Here is a 19397-nt window from a genome sequence, read left to right as displayed (position 1 = left end):
TATAATTTTGTAGGTTTAAAACACAAATGATAAAAGCGAGTGTAAAAGAAAAAGGAATTTTTTCATAAATATGGCTTTTTAGCCATTAATGTGCAAAAATATGGTAATTAAACTTTTCTTAATTTGTATGGACAAATTTAATTAAAAAAAATCAGATTATGGGAAAAATTATCCCATATTGGAACTAAAAAATAAACAAAAACACATCATCTAAAGGAAGGGTACTATGGTAATTAAAGTTGCAAATACTCATTTGCTGAAATTTGAGTCGATCAAAAACATCTCCAACATAAATTTTTCTTCAGCAACGACACTCATCTCCAGCAACACCTTTCACCTCTGGCAACAACTTCAAATCCTTGAAGAGATCCTCAAGATCCAATCAAAATCAACAATCAAAATCAATTCCAGCAACAATCGGCAACCTCCAGCTAACTCCGATCGACAAACCTCCAGCAACAATCGACAACCTCTTATCGGTTCTGCTGCACTCTTCGACATCTCTGGCAATGTTCATCTCCGACGACTTGCTTCTCCAACGTCCAAAGCATCCAAGAAACAAAGGTTTGTAAAATCTTCCTCTGTCGATACCTATTTTACTCTAATTTTCTTCAACTTCAAATATATTAAATTCCTAATTCTTCTACATATTCTGGAACCATTAATTTCATAATTATTTCATAGCTATTTTATTGATTATAATGATAATGATGAAGTTCATGGTGTGCATTTTCAAAAAAAAAAAAAACCAATTTATTAACTTGAAATTTGAAAAAAAAAATTATTTAAACCTACTAATATGCTTACATTCATGGACCAAAAATAGACAAAAAACAAGAACTATGAAAATTTTAGATTCTAATTTGTCTTTTCAATAAAAAAAATCATTTAATATTGGTCTGAATTCTAAATGACAAAACATTCAGTAACAACAAAGTAACCAGTTACCTTGAAAAACTGTCCTTTTTTTCAATTAAGTTTTTTAGTATGGTATGTAATTGAAGACTAAGGTAAACCAATTACCTTCACCAGTTACAACCAATTAACTCCTTAAAAATTTGCAAAATTTTACAGGTATGGAAAATACAACTTCTTTGGTTCAATTTGAAGGCAAGTGGAATGAAAAAAACGAGTACGAAAGGTACACAATGACTAGGATATTGATTCCACCAAATTGTTCTCTTGACAACTTGGTGAATTTGATAAAAGATGAGATAAAGGAAACAAGAGCAACTATTGAAGTTTATTATCAAGTAGCCAAAGGAACTCCACCAATGAAGGTTGAAATAGACAATTCAGTGTTGTTCTACATGGAAATAAAGAAAAAAAATTGCTGCAAAAATAACAGACTTACCATTGTGTGTCACTATAGTTCAAGAATCAAGTGATGAAAATAACCTTCTTCAACTAGCAAATCAGAAAGCTGCAACACAAGAAATGGAGGTGGGAACATTATTAATGCAAGCAAACAAAGCTTCCATCAATGAACAAATGTTACTTGAAGAAGGAATGTCAAGCACAACAAATGAGGGCATCAATGTGGCATATATACCTCATCTTGCTGAAGAAGTAGCTGATTTTATAATTGAAGACAATACAAAAAGAAAAAAGAAATTGGAGGAAATCCAAATAGTAATATCTGATTACAGAGTGAACAAAAGAGAGAAAGGACAAATTTACAAGGACAAGAACACAATCAAATCAGCTCTTAGCTACTATGCCATGCTACATAACTTCTAGTTCAAAACAAAAAGATCAGAACTAAGAGAGTACTTGGTTACCTGCGCAGATGACACATGCAGCTGGTTTGTGAGAGCATCTAAATACAGAAATCAAGATTTATTCAAGATACGAAAATGCATTCCAAATCACACTTGCTTTGTTGGAATTGTTATGGAAGACCATAGGCAAGCAAAAAGCGTCATAATTGGGGAATTAATAAAGAATAAGTACAAGTCAATCAAAAGAAATTATACTCCAAATGACATCATGAATGACATGAATGATGACTTTGGAGTAGCCATGGGATACACAAAAGCATGGAGATCAAGAGAAAAAGCTTTGCTTCTAGTAAGAGGGAACCCCGATGATTCATATCAAAAGTTGTCAATGTATCTTTACATGTTGAAGCAAGCAAATCCAAGAACAATAACACACCTACTCACAGACAATGAAGATAGATTCAAATACCTATACATAAATTTATCTAACTCAATCGAATGTTGGAGATACTTGAGGTCTATAATTGTTGTTGATGGAACTTTCTTAAAAAATGCACATGGCGACACCCTATTTTCAGCATCAACGTTATATTCAAACAACAACATTTTTGTCTTGGCTTTTGGAATAGACTCTGAAAATGATAATTCTTGGCTTTGGTTCTTCTCCAAACTGAGAGACACGTATGGAGAACCCAAAGGTATGATAGCTTCAATTATATATTCTGGTTTACATAGAAAAAAGAACTGATTACCCAAACCCAATACACAAATACATGATATTTCTTTTAGTATCTTATAAAAGTAACTAGTTACCTTCACATGATTGGCTATTGTTTCTGACAGACACAAGAGCATAGACAATGCAGTACATATAGTGTACCCAAATGCTTTCCATGGAGCTTGCATGTATCACTTGCTCAATAATTTGAAAAGCAAGTATGGAAACCATGGAGAAGAGCTACAAATGAATTTCATTGCAGCAGCAAAAGCATACACAAAAACAAAATGTGAATACTACATGAGAGGCCTTGATAGACTTGACAGACCCATTAGACCCTATTTAGAGAAAGCCAAGTATGAAACTTGGGCAAGATCATACTCACCAACAAAAAGATACACCATGATGACATCCAACATCGCAGAATCGCTCAACGCTGCACTAAAAGCTGCAAGAAATCTCCTTATTGGTATCTTGGTTGAATGTCTTAGAAGTTTGGTTCAAAAGTGGGTTTGGAACAACTCAAATAATGCAAACGGAACATTCACAAAAGTGTCTACAGCAATAGAAAATGAGTTAAGACATGAAATTGTTTCAAAAATGAAGTATGAGGTATGCAACTAAACTTATTCTTTAATTTGTCAGTGGATGGTAACCTGTTACCTTGCGTAACAGCAAAAAAAAAAAACAATAAACTACACAGAGGGGGAATAGGATACCTTCAACATTAATTGTACATAAATGTTTATTATTTTATTCTAATTCATGACAAAAGTATTTTCAGGTCTTGTCTTTCAACCCAATAGAATATCAAGTTCGTGATGAAAAGGAGACCAATTTTACAGTAAATATATACAATAGAACATGTACTTGTAATAGGTTTCAAGAAGATGAAATTCCTTGTGGGCATGCAGTCGCTATAATTGCAAAGAGAAACTTGGGAGTGTATGATTACTGTGCAAGGTTTTACAAAACAGAAACTTTGAAAGCATTGTATGAAGAAAATGTTCATCCTTTGCCCCATAAAAATGAATGGAATCTCCCACAACACTTAGACATGGTGGTGCTCCCTCCAAAGGCGTCAATTCATGTAGGAAGACCAAGAAAGAAAAGAATAAGATCAAGAGGGGAACTAAAAGTAATAATCACCTGTGGAAAATGTGGCCAACCAGGACATAACAGGAAGACTTGCAGGAATCCACCAATTGACAAGGCAAACAAGCAGAAAAAGCAAAAGTCATAGCTTGATATATTACAGCAAAACAATCCTATCATAGCTTCATTCAATAAATGAGTGACTTTCATATTCATAAATTATCATTGAGTATTATAATAACTCTGTTACAAATTCAAATACATTGAATGATTACACAAAGCATATAAAATTCTTTATAGAATAAATTGTTGGTTTTTTCGTTGTCTGTTAAATATTTATGCAACCAACACCAGAAAAACATGGTTTTTAAAAATTAAACATAACATTCTCAATAAGTGGTTACCAAAGGTAACCAGTTACCACTTTGTATATAACATGATGACCCAGCTGGGTACCTGGTTATTATAGCCCAATTGCTTTGAATATCCCAGTTGCTTTTAAAAAGTTGTATATTTATTATATATAATTATTAAACATGAAATACATAAAAATAAATAAATAAGAAACTAGGTACTTTGCTCTAACATTTGCCACAAAAAATAGCAAAATTATCAAGCACCAAAAGTAACCAGATACCCTTTGTATATAAGATGAAGACCAAACTAAGTACCTGGTTACCATTAAAATATCTCAGTTGTTTTAAAATTAGAATATGTATAAAATATAATTTTAAAACGTGAAATAAAAAAAAAACAAACAAGAAACTGGATACTTTGCCCTAACATTTGTCACAAAAAAAAAAACCAAGAACATCAAACACCAAAGGCAACCAGCTACCCTTTTGTGTATAAGATGTAGACCAAACAAAGTATCTGGTTACCATTAAAATATCCCTGAAAAATTAACTAAATATATACAAATAAATAACACAAAAAAGATCAAAAGATATATAAATTATTCTTAAGTAACCAAGGTCTTACAATAGTAGCAATTTAACATATACAAGAATCCAACTAACTATTGGTCATCATTTCCAAAAGTCAAATATCCTTTCCAAAAGCTCATCTGGTCTAGAGTATAGACAAAATAAAAAAAATCTAATATCCTTTCCTAAAGCTTCCTAAATAACCTATGCATCAGTCTTAAGTAAACCTATGCAGCAGTCTTCCTCCTCTTATGCCTCCTATCCAAAAGTTTTTCACAAAACTCATCGTTAGTCAAATATCCATCTTCTTGTTTCTTCTTCCCATGAAAATACAAGCTAACGGCAATGTCTTGGCGAAGCAACTGAGCAACAAGTTCTTTTGGCATCTCTTTTTCCTTTCCAAGAATTAATTGCTTAGCAAAATAAGTTGTAAAGATTCCACAATCGCTGCAATATTGCAAAAACAAACAAAAACTAAGAACATAAAAACAAAATCACAAACAAACAAGATAAACAAACTTTAAAAAAAATTACCACTTAACTTGTTGAGGAACGCCTTTAGCAATAGTCAATTGCAAAGCATCATTCTCAGCGACGTCATAAGGACTAAGATCAATATTTATATCAGGACGATCATAACAACCAATATTTTCCAATAGAAGAGGAATCATTACAGCAAATGCTTCAATTACAGGTAAACTCAAATTCGCATGCCTTGCCCCCGACATAGAATCATAAATAATGAGCAACCTCATCTTTATGTCAAAATGCAACAAAAGCCAGTGAGAAAGATCCTTCACATTAACAGGAATAAGAACATGATCAAGTAGATTCCAGTGAGTGCTGCAAAACAATGACTCGCCCCTAATAATCTTCAAAGGAACAAACTGTCATCAATGTTAAATGTACCACTGCCTAATTTCATAAACTTCTCAAACATGAACACAATATTTTGGCCAAAACAACTATTAGTAGTAGAGACTCTCCTCTTCAAACCTTTGCATAAATTAACCTTTCTCCTCAAATAATACATCATGACATCAATATGCTACATTTTAACAAATAAATGCTTATAAGACCACTATGAAGAAACTTGTTACCACTTACAACATAACATATTTGAAAAACAAAGGGTAACCAGTTCCAATCAGCTACACAACAAAATATAATGTTTGGGTAACAAGTTACCATCAGCTAAACATCAAAATTATACATTTGGGTAACTAGTAACGCAGAGCATTGCAACGCAAAAAATGACTGTGGTAACTAGTTACCCCAGCTAAACTACTAGATTATACATTTGGGTAACCAGTTACACATATTGTTGAAACACAAAAAATGACTGTGGGAACTAGTTACCCCATCAAAACTCAGTAATATAGAATTGAAGCACATCAATGAATTTTAAAAAAAAATGATAAACACAACATAAGAAGAAAGAAACTCACAGATAAATCAACAAACTGCCCATGATAATACAACAGTAGAACCAAGTCTTCTCGTCAATAAAAATGAAAGTGAAATCGATCGATGACTTAACCTTGTTATCATCATATTTCTTAAACCTAAAAAACAAAAAAACCAAACAATTTTTAGAAAATGAAACAAACAATTTCACACAAAACCAAAATTTAAAAAAAAAAATTGTACATACTTGTTATTGTGCTTGACTTTAGTTTCAATCTAACTATGAAACTCATAAGCTTGTTCTTCAGTGTGATTATGACCAAGATCATTAGAAAAATGACATATATTATCCAATACAGCATTCTTTCTTTTCTGTTTACCTTCATCTTCAGAAGACCCAAACTTTGTCATGAAAAGAGACTTAACCACAACACTCAACTTTGCCTCTCTTTTCTTAGGCAAAATAGCCATAGGATTAGCCACCCTTAAAGAATCATAAACAACAATCAACCAATTGCTCTTATCCTCCATATTACTGCTATCTTTTAATGGTCTCTCAGTAGACTCATTTATAACCTTCCACATTTCATTTGACACATGAAATGTAGGAGTTGAAGGAGTCGAGCATAGCAATGAGGCTTCATTAGATTGACTATGCAAAAACAAAAGAGAAAAAACATATAATTTATAACAAATATAAAAAACAAACTACTTCCTTAGACAATATATGATTAAAATAATATACCTTAACAGGAGTAACAAAATCTGAAGCAATCTTCACAGAATGCTCCAAATTAGCCCCCAACTTTTCACCAACTTCAACATCTTGGTACCACCCCCCCCCCCCCCCCCCCCAAAACATCATCAATATAATCCTGGAGAAAATAATGAAATATTTAATCAAGATATACAACAAATAATATACGAAAAGACAATTACACAAGAAACTGGTTACCTGAGAAACATGGTCAAAGTCCATTTGATTTTGCGAATCTAAATCTCCACCATCAGTTTTGACAGACACAACTGACTTAATGTCTACGAGCAAACCAATCGCTGTAGCAAAATTAGCTTCAAAACTTTTCTTCAAAGAACCAAGTTCACCAATAATCAACTTTTGGGAAGCTTGAACTTCAGTCAGCTTTACATGTAACTCCTTGATTTGATCTTGGAACCCCTTGTTATATTGATCCTACATACAATTAAACAAGAAGAAAAAAACATTAAAACATAATCACATATACAAAGGGTTTTAAAAAAAATGAAAAAAAAAAAAACAAACCTCCAAACGCTTCTTTGGCAGAAAAAGTCCAAGCCTCAACAAAGGCATCTCCGATAGTGGAATGTCATCACCTATAGGTGGTGGTGTTGGACAGAATACACTTTCAAATGATAAATTTTTCAAGATACCCAATTTCTTTTCCTCCGCATTAGGAACAACAATATTGACATCAAACTGCATTAAATTAAAAAAAAGAATCAAATAAAAAGAACATAAATAGCAACAAAAAGCTTCAATAATTAAATATGAAATTAAAAAAAAACTATAAAAATGAGAAGTAACCAGTTACTTACAAATATAAAACAAATATAATAGATACAAAAAATACAACACAGAACAAAAGAGGAAAAAAATTACCTTCTCATCTATAAAGACCTTCTCAAGAACTTCTTGATAACTCACACTATCCTTGTTATGCCAATTCAATATCCTTGGAAATGAAGAACCAATCCTCCCACATAAAAACGATGAAAAAATTGGAAGTGTCTTGTAAATCCATATAAGGATGCAAGAGGAAAACCAAAACACTTGTAACTCCAATTATCAAGAGACCCATATGCTTTTCTAGGAATCTTCATGTAAAGAGCATTCCTCTCTTTTAAAGTAGAGCGCATATAACACCTAGTTCTTTGCCACAAAAGTTTGCCAAATGCAAACTTTTTCAATATGGAAAGCTCACAATCAACCATACCAAAAAACTTGTTGTCTACCCTTGTCTCATTCTAGGTCCCAAACAAAAAACCAGCCAAAAAGTGAACAATCCCCAACTTCACAACAAGGTCATCCCCCATAGCATTAAAATTCCTTGAATTAAAAAGATTACTAACTTCATTTTTGCTAACTTTGTCATTCGCTTTAACACCAAGGAAAAATTCTTTCCTAAGACCTTTTTTACCATCAGGAAACATACTTAAATCAACACTACCAGCACATTCTAGTCCAGTAATTAATTCATACTCACTAATAGAAAACCTCACTACCTTATCACCAAGCTTAAACAAAAACTCAAATTCTTCTTTTTCCTGATGAATTTCCCTCATCAAAACATTATGTACAAGCTGTGATTGCCATGCAGTACTTGGCAAAACTAAAAAATGACCAAAAGGAGTTCTTCTAAACATAGCCTTCTGCTTCTTGGTGAAGACTTTTTTCAAATCAGCTATAACACTCTGTTTATTCCATTGTTGAACCTTACTTCCGAACCGAAACTTTGGTTTGATCATATAATGTGTTGACTCTTGATTTGGCCAATGACACGGAGTCAAATAAACAACAAAGAACGAAAAAGAAATCAAGAAGAGAATCAAATGGGAAGAAAGTGACACAAGCGATTTATAGTGGTTTGGCCCAACAAGGTGGTAATGACCTACGTCCACTTAGTATTCTCATTGATATTGAATCCCAAATTGTGATCAAAGAACTAGGGTTCTTGAGTTTCACAAGCCTTGGGAGTAATACAACTTTCGGTGGATAATCACAGTATGCCTTTTCTCTTTGAATACAAAGATTAAAAGTCTAAGAGTCAAAAGTCCCTTCCTTGAGCCCTCTCATTCTTATTTATAGGCTCAATGGGGTTACATGGGCCAATGGGCCTTAATTACAATTAAGATCAGCGTATCAAGGTAATAAAAGGAAATATAATGAATATAATTATTACAAGATTGTGTATCTCAAAGGAAGTAAATAGAACCATGCGACCAGACTGGTCGCACCTAAATGCAAGATCTGATGAAGCAATAATCATCTGGTCAATAGGCGAACATCATCCCTTCACTTCAGAACTGTCAAGTGCCAACCACGTGCAAGAAATTTTTACCACGTCATCAGGAGCCATTTTTGGGTAAACATTTGCCCCTCAAGTTTATTTTACTGCGACCAGCATAAAGTAAACTTAAGAGACCGACTTTTCGCATGCCCCACTAAATCTGTCAGAGTCGTCCATGCCTTCTCGAAAAAAGGAACTAATCATGTCCTTTCAGTTTCCCCAAAAGTTGTCTGACGACGGTTGCGTTTCCCCATGTCTTGAAAATTCACTCCCATCATTACCTCTTTTACAGTGCCGCGATCAATATAAATAACACATTCTTTTCACTTTTCACTTTTTACCAGTCCTCTTTTCCTCAAGAACTCTGAAGAGCAAAGCAAAACAGACTCAGGAAAATTCTTTGATCCAAGGTGCGTCTACCCAATCGTTTGAATCAACGCTCGAATCTTCACTCCAATCTTTCAGCCAAGTAAGTTTTCTGATCGATTCCTTTCTGCTATGCTGTGCTGTGCAATACCTGTTTTCCCTTTATTTTAGGTTCTGAGTTCTTGAACATTTCTGTTTGTTCTTGCAAAATTGTTTCGGGGTAAATGGGTACGTTGATCTGCACTAAATATGGTAGGAAAATAACACTTTGCTGGGGTTAGGAATCAGTTTGGTAGTTAGGATAGTTAACTTAGGGCGTAAAATTGAAGTAGAAATTCAATTTTTAAGCCTGTAGAAAAACTGGATTTTTCCCGCCCCTTCAGAGTCGAAAAAGTTTTTCTTAGGTCTGAGCATTGGTCGGTTTGGGCGGTTTTTTCATATTATTAAATCCAGAATTTGGTTTTTGGTCTGAATTGGTGCAATCCAAAAACCGACCGACCAAACCAATTAAAGAAAAAAACCGACCGTTTTGGACCGCGGTTTGGTCGGTTAAACCAACCAAACCGAAGTTAAATTTTTTTTTTAAAAAAAATCCATAATTTTTTAGAAAGTTTTATTTAAAAAAAACTAAAATTTTTGGATTGTTGGAATCCATTTTGGTGCTTTTTTAAAACATAAATACATAAAACATAGTTACATTTACAAATTTAAAAGTTTGAAAACATAATTAACAGTCCATATGCATAACATAACCTATACATATTTATAAGTTCGGTCGGTTTCAGTTCAAACCGGTCGGTCCACACGGATTTTTCAAACCGACCGAACAGTGGAGTTTTACGCCGTTAATGGTCTTTTCGGTGTTCGATTTAATTGGTTTTGGTTTTTTCGGTGTTCAGAAGGTCGGTGTACTTGGTTTTTTTTTTTCAGTTTTTCAGATTTTATGCTCAGCCCTAGTTTTTCTTAAAAAAGACTTTTCACTTCTGCTTTTTGATCCATTTTCCAAACTGTTCGTATAGAATTTAGTGTTTTGGTCAGAATGTTGTTGGTCGTATAAAAGCTTAACTTTTATACACGAGCAACATTATTCCAACTCTTAACACCCTTTAGTTTTTTGGGTCATAGATTCTCATCTCCCCCTTCTCTGTTCGCAGATTTTCATGCAAGATCCGTGGGGAGGTGAGGGGCCAATCGACGACGACCTACTCGCCCAGCTTCTCGTGAATGAAGAATAACCGTCTTTACTTATACCGGAGATCCCTTTTTCCCGGGCCCCATCCAACAGACCTCCGACTAGTCCATCAAACATGGGTGGAGTAAAATCCACCGCCTAGAAAAAGAAACCAACCAACCCTCAAACAACTCAACCTGCTTCTCGGGTGAAATCCCTTCGACCAGCAGTCAAGATGAAAATACCGATCCCGAAATCCAAACATAGGCCTAACCCTGGGACGTCCTTCGACCAGACGTCGAATGGTACGTTGTTCCCCCTAGCCAAATCACTGCTAGGATGCTAACCAATTGCCCCAGGAAGTACGGACTTTCTAGGGTAACTTTATTCAAACCTACCAACGACCAACGGGCAAACCTGCCTGGCTGCGCCTGGTCGAGGTATCATATTGAGGCAGGAGCAATCTTGCCTCTTCATCCTTTTTTCTAGGGAGTGGCCAATTATTTCAGGGTCGTTGCTTTTCAAATCACTCCGAATGGGTATAAAATACTCTTCGCACTCTATATCCTATATAGTCATAAAAAATAGTCTGTCCCCACACCGCATGAGGTCAACTACTTGTTTGATCTTAAATCCAACCCCAACCAGGACAACACGGGGTTTTTTCATCTCTGCCACATGGAATCGACCTGCATCTTCCTGAGTGAGACTACCTACAAGTCCAATGTAGGAAAGTACTTCCAGGAGTACTTTTTAACTACCGATCTGGCTGCCAACAACCTATCCTTCACCCAAGAAGATAACTTCTTTATTCTCTGGTCATTATATTTCCTTTTATTTTATCTGCATTCTCCTTAGAAAATTAGCACTCTTCAGGTCCATGGCAACGACCAACTCCTACTCTAGAAATGGAGATTCAAGCAGCATCACTAGCCAGCAAGACTGACGTAGAAAAAAGCGTCAAACAGCTAGTCACCGAAGCCAACCTAAGGTTGGTCGGTCTTCTGGCACCTCACCAGGATGTGAGGTAGTCAACGGCGGGGAGTGTCATTGGCGGAGAAGTTCGACAACTGGGGTGACAATCAGGGAACCCTCCAGCACCCCGTGAGCAGATGCTCACCCTGCCCCTATGGGAACGGGAAAAAAGAAAGTATTCGAACCCCCTGCACCCGTCGAAGAGTTTTCAGACGAGAACGATACTGTCTTCTCACTTTTAGACAGTTTGTCCATTCCCTATCATTGATTTGATGGGGACGACAACTTTAAGTACACTCAAAATTTAAATTCAGATTTATTCCAGGAAGTGAGTGAGTGTAGCAGTAGTTTAGTAAGTAACGTAGCGACCGATAGTTATAGCTCGAGTACTTAACTTATAATTTCCTTGTTCTCATTTTTAACTCCATCTATACATATCATCTAACTGCTCACAATGCTTCCTTACTTGCAGATATGTCATCTGGAGATATGTTCAATCGCTACACCGCACCTGCTGCTCCCTCGAGCAGGAAGAAAGAGAGCAAGCAACACTGCGGAGAAAGCAGCAAGGCCCCTTCAACCAAGAAGGCCCGGACTGAGGATCTTCCAGCTGCTGCTCCCTCAAAAGAAACAATGCCCCCTCTGACACCACTCAACCAGCAGTCTCCCTGCATCAGCCGACTAGAACTCTACTCCTCCAGCGCCTGCCGACCAGACACCTCACGATCAACTTGGAGACGCCCTGACCAGTACCGTGGTTGGCTCGGCCAAAGAGAGAATATACAAACTCTCAAAACACAAACGCAGCCGAGAGGCCATTGTCAGCACTAACTCCATGGAGGCCGATCAGATAATAAACCGAGGGCTGAACGAGATAGCCAGTGTAAGTTGCTTTCTATCGCTGAGTTATTTTACTTTGTCATTTTCTGCCATCATCTTATCTCTTTACCTGATCACAGGGATTGCTGACTATAACTGCTGGTTAGCGCCGCACAGGGGCTTTGGTCACCAGAACCAAAGACTCTGATTCCAAGCATACTGGGGAGATGAAGGCGCTCGAGGGGAAAAATGCTGAATTGCTTGAGAAAAACACAGAACTGCTCGGAAAGAACACTAAACTTCTTGAGCAAAACTCCAAGCTGGCTGAAGAGCTTCAGGAGTTTCAGACTGCCCTGGCCAAAGCCAATGAAGACAAAGAGAAGTTTAGGGAGTGGGCTAAACTTAACTACTGTTGAACTTTGATTTGGTCAACTGACACGGAGTCAAATGCTTGATGTGAATGAAGGTGTTGAAATAGATCTAATGGAAAAAATAGTAAATGACACAATAAATTATAGTGGTTCGGCCCCACGAATTGGTAATGACCTACGTCCACTTAAGCTATTATTGATATTAATTCTCAAAGGAGTGATCAAAGAACTAGGGTTCTCCGAGTTTCACATGCCTTAGAGAGATGAATCATACAATCGTAAGATAATAGCTCTAATTCTCTTGTAAAGTATACACTTAAATCATCCAAAAAAGGTCCCTTCCTTGAGCTATTTCTCTCTATTTATAGGCTCAAGGAGGATTACACGAATTAGTTACAGATATTCTTTCCTAAATAATTGGATCATCATGGATCATGGGAGACAATCTCGGATATGATTACAATTGTACAAGATTATCTCAAAATATATGGAGTATACGACCAGGCTGGTCGTATATAAAATCCAAATGTTTTGTCAGGGGAATCCCACTGGTCGATGGTCGAATAGAACTTCTGCCAGGTGTCAGCCACGTGTTAAAAACGCTTGCCACGTCACCCATGCCTGCTTTTTGGATAACATTTGCCCCCCAAGTTTATTTATTACGACCAGCAATAAATGAACTTTAAGGAAAACGACTCTTCGATTACTCCACCAAATATGTCAGAGTAGTTCGTGCCTTCTTGGAAAAAGTGACCTACTCCTGTCTAATCATGCCTTTTCGGTTCCCAAGCAATCCATTGACGGCTATCACTCTTCCCCATGCTTTGAAAAGAGGAAACTTATGATTACCTCTTTTTTCATGTCGTAGACGAAATATATAGCCTCCAAAACTTCCTTTTTCTTTTTACGCAAGCTATTTTTCTATCAAGAAACCCTAAGTCAGAACCCCTACGCTCGGAATTTCTTCAAAGCTTCATAATCTTCGCTCTGGTAAGCTTCAGAACTTTTTCACTCTTTATTTTTGTTGTGCATGCCGATGTAAGTTAACCGTTTAGGTTCTGATATTGTCTACGTTTTTGGGTAGAAATGCATGAAAATAGGGCATTTATCGAGTGATGCTAGATAGGATGGTGTATCTTTGCCATTTAGGAGTTATGAATCAGTTTGATAGTCGAGATCATAAATTTAGGACGTAAAATCGAAGTAAAAATTCGATTTTTATGCTAGTTGAAAAACTGAGTTTTTCCCGCCCTTACTAAAGTTGAAAAAGCTTTTTTAGAAAAAACTTTTTACTTTCACTTTTTAATCTGTTTTTCAAACTTGTTCGCATGGAAAAGTTAGTTTTTTGCTAGAATGTTGTTGTATAAAAGTTTGACTTTTATACACGACTAGCGTTATTCTAACCAACTTTCTAGAGTCTCTATACTCACCTCCCCATTTTTCTGTCCACTGATTTTAATGCCAGATTTGTGGGGAAGTGAGAGGCCGATCGAAGACGATCTTCTTGCGCAACTGCTTGAAGGCGAAGAACAGCCTGCCCAGCGCATTCACGAGATTCCTTTCTCCAGACTCTCTCCTTCCAGACCTCAACCATCTTTAGCCAGAATGGGTCGTGTCAAATCCACTGCCCAAAAGAAAAAGCCTGAACACACTTCAAACCCTCCAGCTCAGCCTAATTCGTAGGCTGGGGTTCCCTCGACCAGTGGTCGAGAAAACATTGTCCCAGACCCTCTCATCCAGGTTAGAGCTCGCCCTCGGCATTCAATTCTTCGTGATGTCGAGGGGTATCTTTCTCCACTTAGCCAAGTAATCCCCAGGATGCTTGCTAATTACCTCACTGGGGTAACTCTCAAAATCCCCACTGCGGATGAGAGGGCTAATTTGCTTGGAGGCGTTTACAGCGCCTGGTCGAGGTAACACATAGAGGCTGGGGCTATCCTTCCTCTTCATCCATTCTTCCAAGGGGTGGCGAACTATTTTGGTGTCGCCCCCTTCCAAATTACACCCAACGGATATAGGATGCTTGCTGCACTCTATATCCTTTATAAACATAAAAATTGGCCAGAGCCTACCCCCCATGAGGCCAACTATCTCTTTGACCTTAAATCCAACCCCCAATAGTCTAGTACGGGGTTCTTTCATTTTTGTCACCAGGAGACCACCTGAACCTTCCTGAGTGACACCACCCACATCTCCAACATGGGGAAATACAATCAGGAGTATTTCCTCATGCCTGACATGGTTGTGAATCACCTGGCCTTCACTCGAGGAGGTAAATGCCTTTTTCCACTAGTCGCTATTTTTACTCAGCAAATTTCCTTGTATTTTTCTTAAATATCTTGTGCTTTTCAGGCCCATGGTTACGACCAGACCCAACACCAAACATGGTGTTGAGGTCTGCCATGTTGGCCAGAATGACAGATGCTGAGAAGAGCGTCAAGTCTCTGGTCACCGAGGCTAACTTGAGGCTGTTTGGCCTCCTGGCCCCTCACCAGGATATGAGGGAACCCGCGGCGGTAAGTGCCACTATCGAGGGAAATCCCGAGCAACAACCACCAGCGTCTCCTCCTCGATGAAGACCGACTGGGGTTACGATCAGGGAACCTACTGGCACTCCCTCCGCAGAAAGGTCTTCTGCTCCTCAAGGGAAGGGAAAACAAAAGGCAGTCGAGACTGTCATAGATTTAGACGAGTCTTCCGACGAAAACGGTATTGTTATTTCACTCTTAGATAACTTGCCAATTCCCTGTCATTTATTTGACGGGGACGACAATTTTACATATACTCCAAATCTAGGGCCAGACTTCTTCATGCCAGAGAGTGAGTGTATTACTAATAGAGTCAATAGTGTAGCGACCAGTAGTAATAGCTCAGGTATTGGACTTTGTAATTTTCTTTATCTTTTTTCTAATGTGCCATAACTTGTCACCTATTTTTGGCTTACTGTCTGCATATTTGTTTATTTTTCAGACATGGCCTCTGCAAACGTTTTCGACTTATACATCACTCAGGAGGAAGAAGTAGTTGCTTTGGTCCGAAGGAGGAAATCGGCCAGGAAACACGACGGTGAGTCCAGCCAAGTACCTCCAGCCAAGAAGAATCGAGCAACCAATCCTTCAAAGGACAGACCCTTTGGCCAACCATCTGCCCAAACTCCTGCTTCTACTAAGAAGGAAATCCCTCCTCCTCATGCTCCCACGAATCCTTCACCTATGGCTCCTACCGAACAGGCCCAGCAAGCTGAGGGTGCTTTCCCTAGGGCCAGACTATCGGGTCACTCCCTAAGGTCAGCCAAGGATCGCCTCACCCACATCCTTAAGCATGACTGTTGCAGAGAGGCCATGGCTGAAGCTGAAACCATGGGGGTCGACCAGATCCTCAATAGGGCCCTTAATGAAATGGCCAGTGTAAGCACTCTTTCTCCTCTTTTGTGATCATGGTCTTGACTTTTCCTTTTTTGAAGTTGGTCTAACTCTTATTCTTTGATTGCAGGCCATGTTGACCATGACTGCTGCTCGTGCCCGCGCGGGTGCAAGCATCGACCAAACCCGAGCGAAGCTAACAGAGGAGCTTCAAGCCGTGGAGGCTAGGCACGCGGGGGAGCTAAAGATGGTGACCCAGCAGAAGGATTCCTTGGTTGCAGAGCTGGCAGAAAAGCAAGCCTCTCTGGAAAATGCCAGAAAATAGAGAAATGAATACCAAGATGCTAGCTGAACCCACTGGCGTGAAGTCAAAAGACTTCAGGAGGAGAATCTTGCTAAGGACAGGAGCATTGCTGTCCTTAAGAGCCAGGTGGAGCAGCTCAGGCTTACAAATGCCAAGGACCTGGAAAGGTACAAGAACATGACACTTCGGTGTTTCTACGACTTCTGGAAACACAATCAAAGTGCCAACTTCAGCTACCTTCCAGAGGATGCCAAGAAGGCTGAGCTGGCTCGCTGCACTGCTCGATTGGCTGCTGAAGAAAGGGCCAGAGTTCCTGCCTCCCCAGAGATTTCGCTGGCCACGGGGATGTAAGGAGGGGAAGCTGCAGAAGACGTAGTCGACCAGAATGCTCCCCAGGATCCTCCTGCTGCTTCTTAGCCTATTTTCTTTTTACTTATTTTATTTTCTTTTCCATACATGGCCACGGGTCATAATGTTAAGAAATTTTTTTCTTTTTTATTGATGCATGGGCAGCTTTACTTTTTATTTTAACATTATTGCTGCATGGGCAGCTTTACCTTTTATTTTAACATTTACATCTGAGCAATACTGCTCGCGGTGTAAAAGGATTCCTATGACATTATAATATTTCTATAATATCTGTCCGCATGACCGAACTTAGCATAGTACTTTGGCTTGATTTAACAAAACATAAATTTTGAAAAATACTCTAAGTACTGTAGCATGCTTTCACTTATTTTGTTCATGTGTTTACATACCTCTTGATATGCTTTGCTTTCTATGTGCCTTATATGCCCCCCAAGTGAGTGAGGAGCTTTAGGTCCTTGGTCACTTTCCTTGACCACAACCTGTACGAACATTACTGCTCGGTATCAAATACAAATCTTATAATACAGCAAAACAACACACGTAATGAACAAGTACTTGTAAAAAATTACAAAGTTTGGCAAGAATGACTGGCTGTGCACAGTCCCTTATAAATCTCATATTTAAATGGACTAAACATGTCTTTACAAGTGATCTTTGATAGATCTTACACTTATAAGCAATCAATCATATAACATGACTAACCCTTTTTCAAAACTTGTAAAAAGTAAAAATTAATACAAGCCAGTCCTTTAAGAAGGACTGTTTATTGATAATACTTGCGCAAGTGTTCTCCATTCCAATAGCGCGGAACGAGATCTCCATTTAAGCGTGCAAGTTTGTATGTGCCTGGATAAAGGACTTCTTCAATCTGGTAAGGTCCTTCCCAGTTTGGTCCGAGTACTCCAGCAGTCGGGTCGCGGGTGTTTAAGAAAACTCTTCGAAGTACTAAATCTCCGACATTGAATTTTCTCTCTTTTACTTTGGAGTTAAAATATCGAGCGACTTTTTGCTGGTACGCAGCTACTCAGAGTTGGGCTTTCTCTCGTTTCTCCTCAATCAAGTCTAGGGACTCCATCAACAGTTGGCTATTCTGGTCTTGGTCGTATGTGATTCTTTGATGTGAGGGCGGATCTAACTCGATTGGCAACATAGCTTCATACCCGTATGCTAAGGAAAACGTGGTATGACTTGTTGTTGTTCGATGAGAAGTTCTATACGTCCAGAGCACTTCGGGCAGCTGTTCTGGCCATGCTCCTTTAGCTTTTCAACTTCTTCTTTTAAGGCTTTCGATCTATCTTTATCGAGCAGCCTTATTTTCTGTTGCACAGGTGGAAAGCTTTTGTCGACATTCAGGACATGGCTGATGACTACAGGATCTATCCCAGCCATGTCTTTATGTGACTAGGCGAAAACTTCCTGGTTTTTCCATAAAAATTCCACCAGTGCGTGCTTGGTTGTTGCTTCCAAATTTTTGCTGACCTTTACAACTCTGGCCAGAAACTTTTCGTCAAGCTGGACCTCCTCAAGGTCCTCGACAAGTCCAACATCTTCCTCAAAATCCCCAAAGCGAGGATCTAAGTCTCTATCCTCACTTTGGGCAACACCCTATTTGGTGACTTCATTACCTGATTGGGCTTGTGTATCAATGGCCATCTGCAACCTTTCTGGGGGAGCACTCCTTGACATTCCCTTCTTGGCCTTAGTAATTGAGGCATTATAGCACTCCCTTGCTTCCCTCTGATTTCCCAACACGCGTCCTACCCCTGCGTCTGTTGGAAATTTCATGGCCAGGTGCCATATTGAGGTGACGACCCGAAGGTCAACCAGTATGGGTCTTCTAATTACAGCATTGTAAGCCGAAGGACAATCGACCACTATGAAAGTAGTGAGTAATGTCCTGGTAGCGGGCACTGTACCTGCTGTTACCGGAAGTCTAATTGACCCTGTTGGAGTGAGTCCCTCACCAGAGAAATTGTAAATTGTTTGGTTGCAGGGCTCCAAGTCCTTGACGGACAACTTCATTCGTTCTGGTGAAGACTTATACAAGATGTTAACTGATCTTCCTGTATCAACCATCACTCTTTTTACCATCATGTTGGCAATTTGAACATCCACGACCAGCGGATCGGAATGTGGGAATCGGACATGCTGGGCGTCGCAATCAGAGAAGGTTATTTCACCGTCCTCTGACCGAGCCTTCTTTGATGCCCGGTCCTCCACAGTCATCATCTCAATGTCCTAGTCGTGGCGTAGGGTCCGAGCATATTGTTCCCTTGCCTTTCCGTTGTTTCCCGCAAGGTGCGGGCCTCCGCAGATGGTAAGTAAAGTGCCAGCCACGGGATCAGGCTGCAAAGGTGGCGAGCGTTGGCGTGCAGGCGCCTGCTCGTTGCCACCTGGAGCCTCTCATTGGGAAGCCCCCGAGGCCCGTACGTATCTCCTCAAGTGTCCTTGTCTAATAAGGAACTCGATTTCATCTTTTAGCAGGTTGCACTCGTTCGTATCGTGTCCGTAGTCGTTATGAAAACGATAGAACTTGGTGGTATCCCTTTTCAAAATATCCTTTCGAATGGCAGCAGGTCTTTTGTAAGGCACACTGGAACTTGTGGCCTGATATACCTCTGCTCGAGACTCGACGAGGGCAGTGTAGTTAGTGAACCGTGGCTCATAACGGTTGCCCTTAGCGCGCTTACTCTTGGAGGTAGAAGGTTCGTTATGGGGTCTCTTCCCCCCATTTTTGCCATTGCCG

The 19397-nt window shown here is 38.8% G+C and overlaps 1 protein-coding gene across 1 annotated transcript; it reads left to right on the top strand.

Annotated features, from left to right (window-relative positions):
• Window positions 1-1989: 1989 nt before the first annotated feature.
• LOC133778938 (uncharacterized) lies at window positions 1990-3682 on the top strand. Its single transcript, XM_062218949.1, has 3 exons — window positions 1990-2402; window positions 2565-3051; window positions 3224-3682. The coding sequence occupies exons 1-3, from the start codon at window positions 1990-1992 to the stop codon at window positions 3680-3682; spliced, it is 1359 nt and encodes a 452-aa protein (XP_062074933.1).
• The last annotated feature ends 15715 nt before the right edge of the window (window positions 3683-19397 follow it).

Source organism: Humulus lupulus, chromosome 5, assembly GCF_963169125.1.
Source record: "Humulus lupulus chromosome 5, drHumLupu1.1, whole genome shotgun sequence".
NCBI lineage: Eukaryota > Viridiplantae > Streptophyta > Magnoliopsida > Rosales > Cannabaceae > Humulus > Humulus lupulus.
Note: the sequence above shows the minus strand (reverse complement) of the source record. Positions and strands in the feature narration are given on the sequence as shown.

Bases quoted from the DNA above. Each gene is read 5' to 3' on its own strand.
- LOC133778938 (XM_062218949.1), top strand. From the start codon at position 1,990: ATGAATGACATGAATGATGACTTTGGAGTAGCCATGGGATACACAAAA. The intron at 2,403-2,564 runs GTATGGAGAACC...TGTTTCTGACAG, and splicing joins TTCTCCAAACTGAGAGACAC to ACACAAGAGCATAGACAATG. The intron at 3,052-3,223 runs GTATGCAACTAA...AAGTATTTTCAG, and splicing joins TTTCAAAAATGAAGTATGAG to GTCTTGTCTTTCAACCCAAT.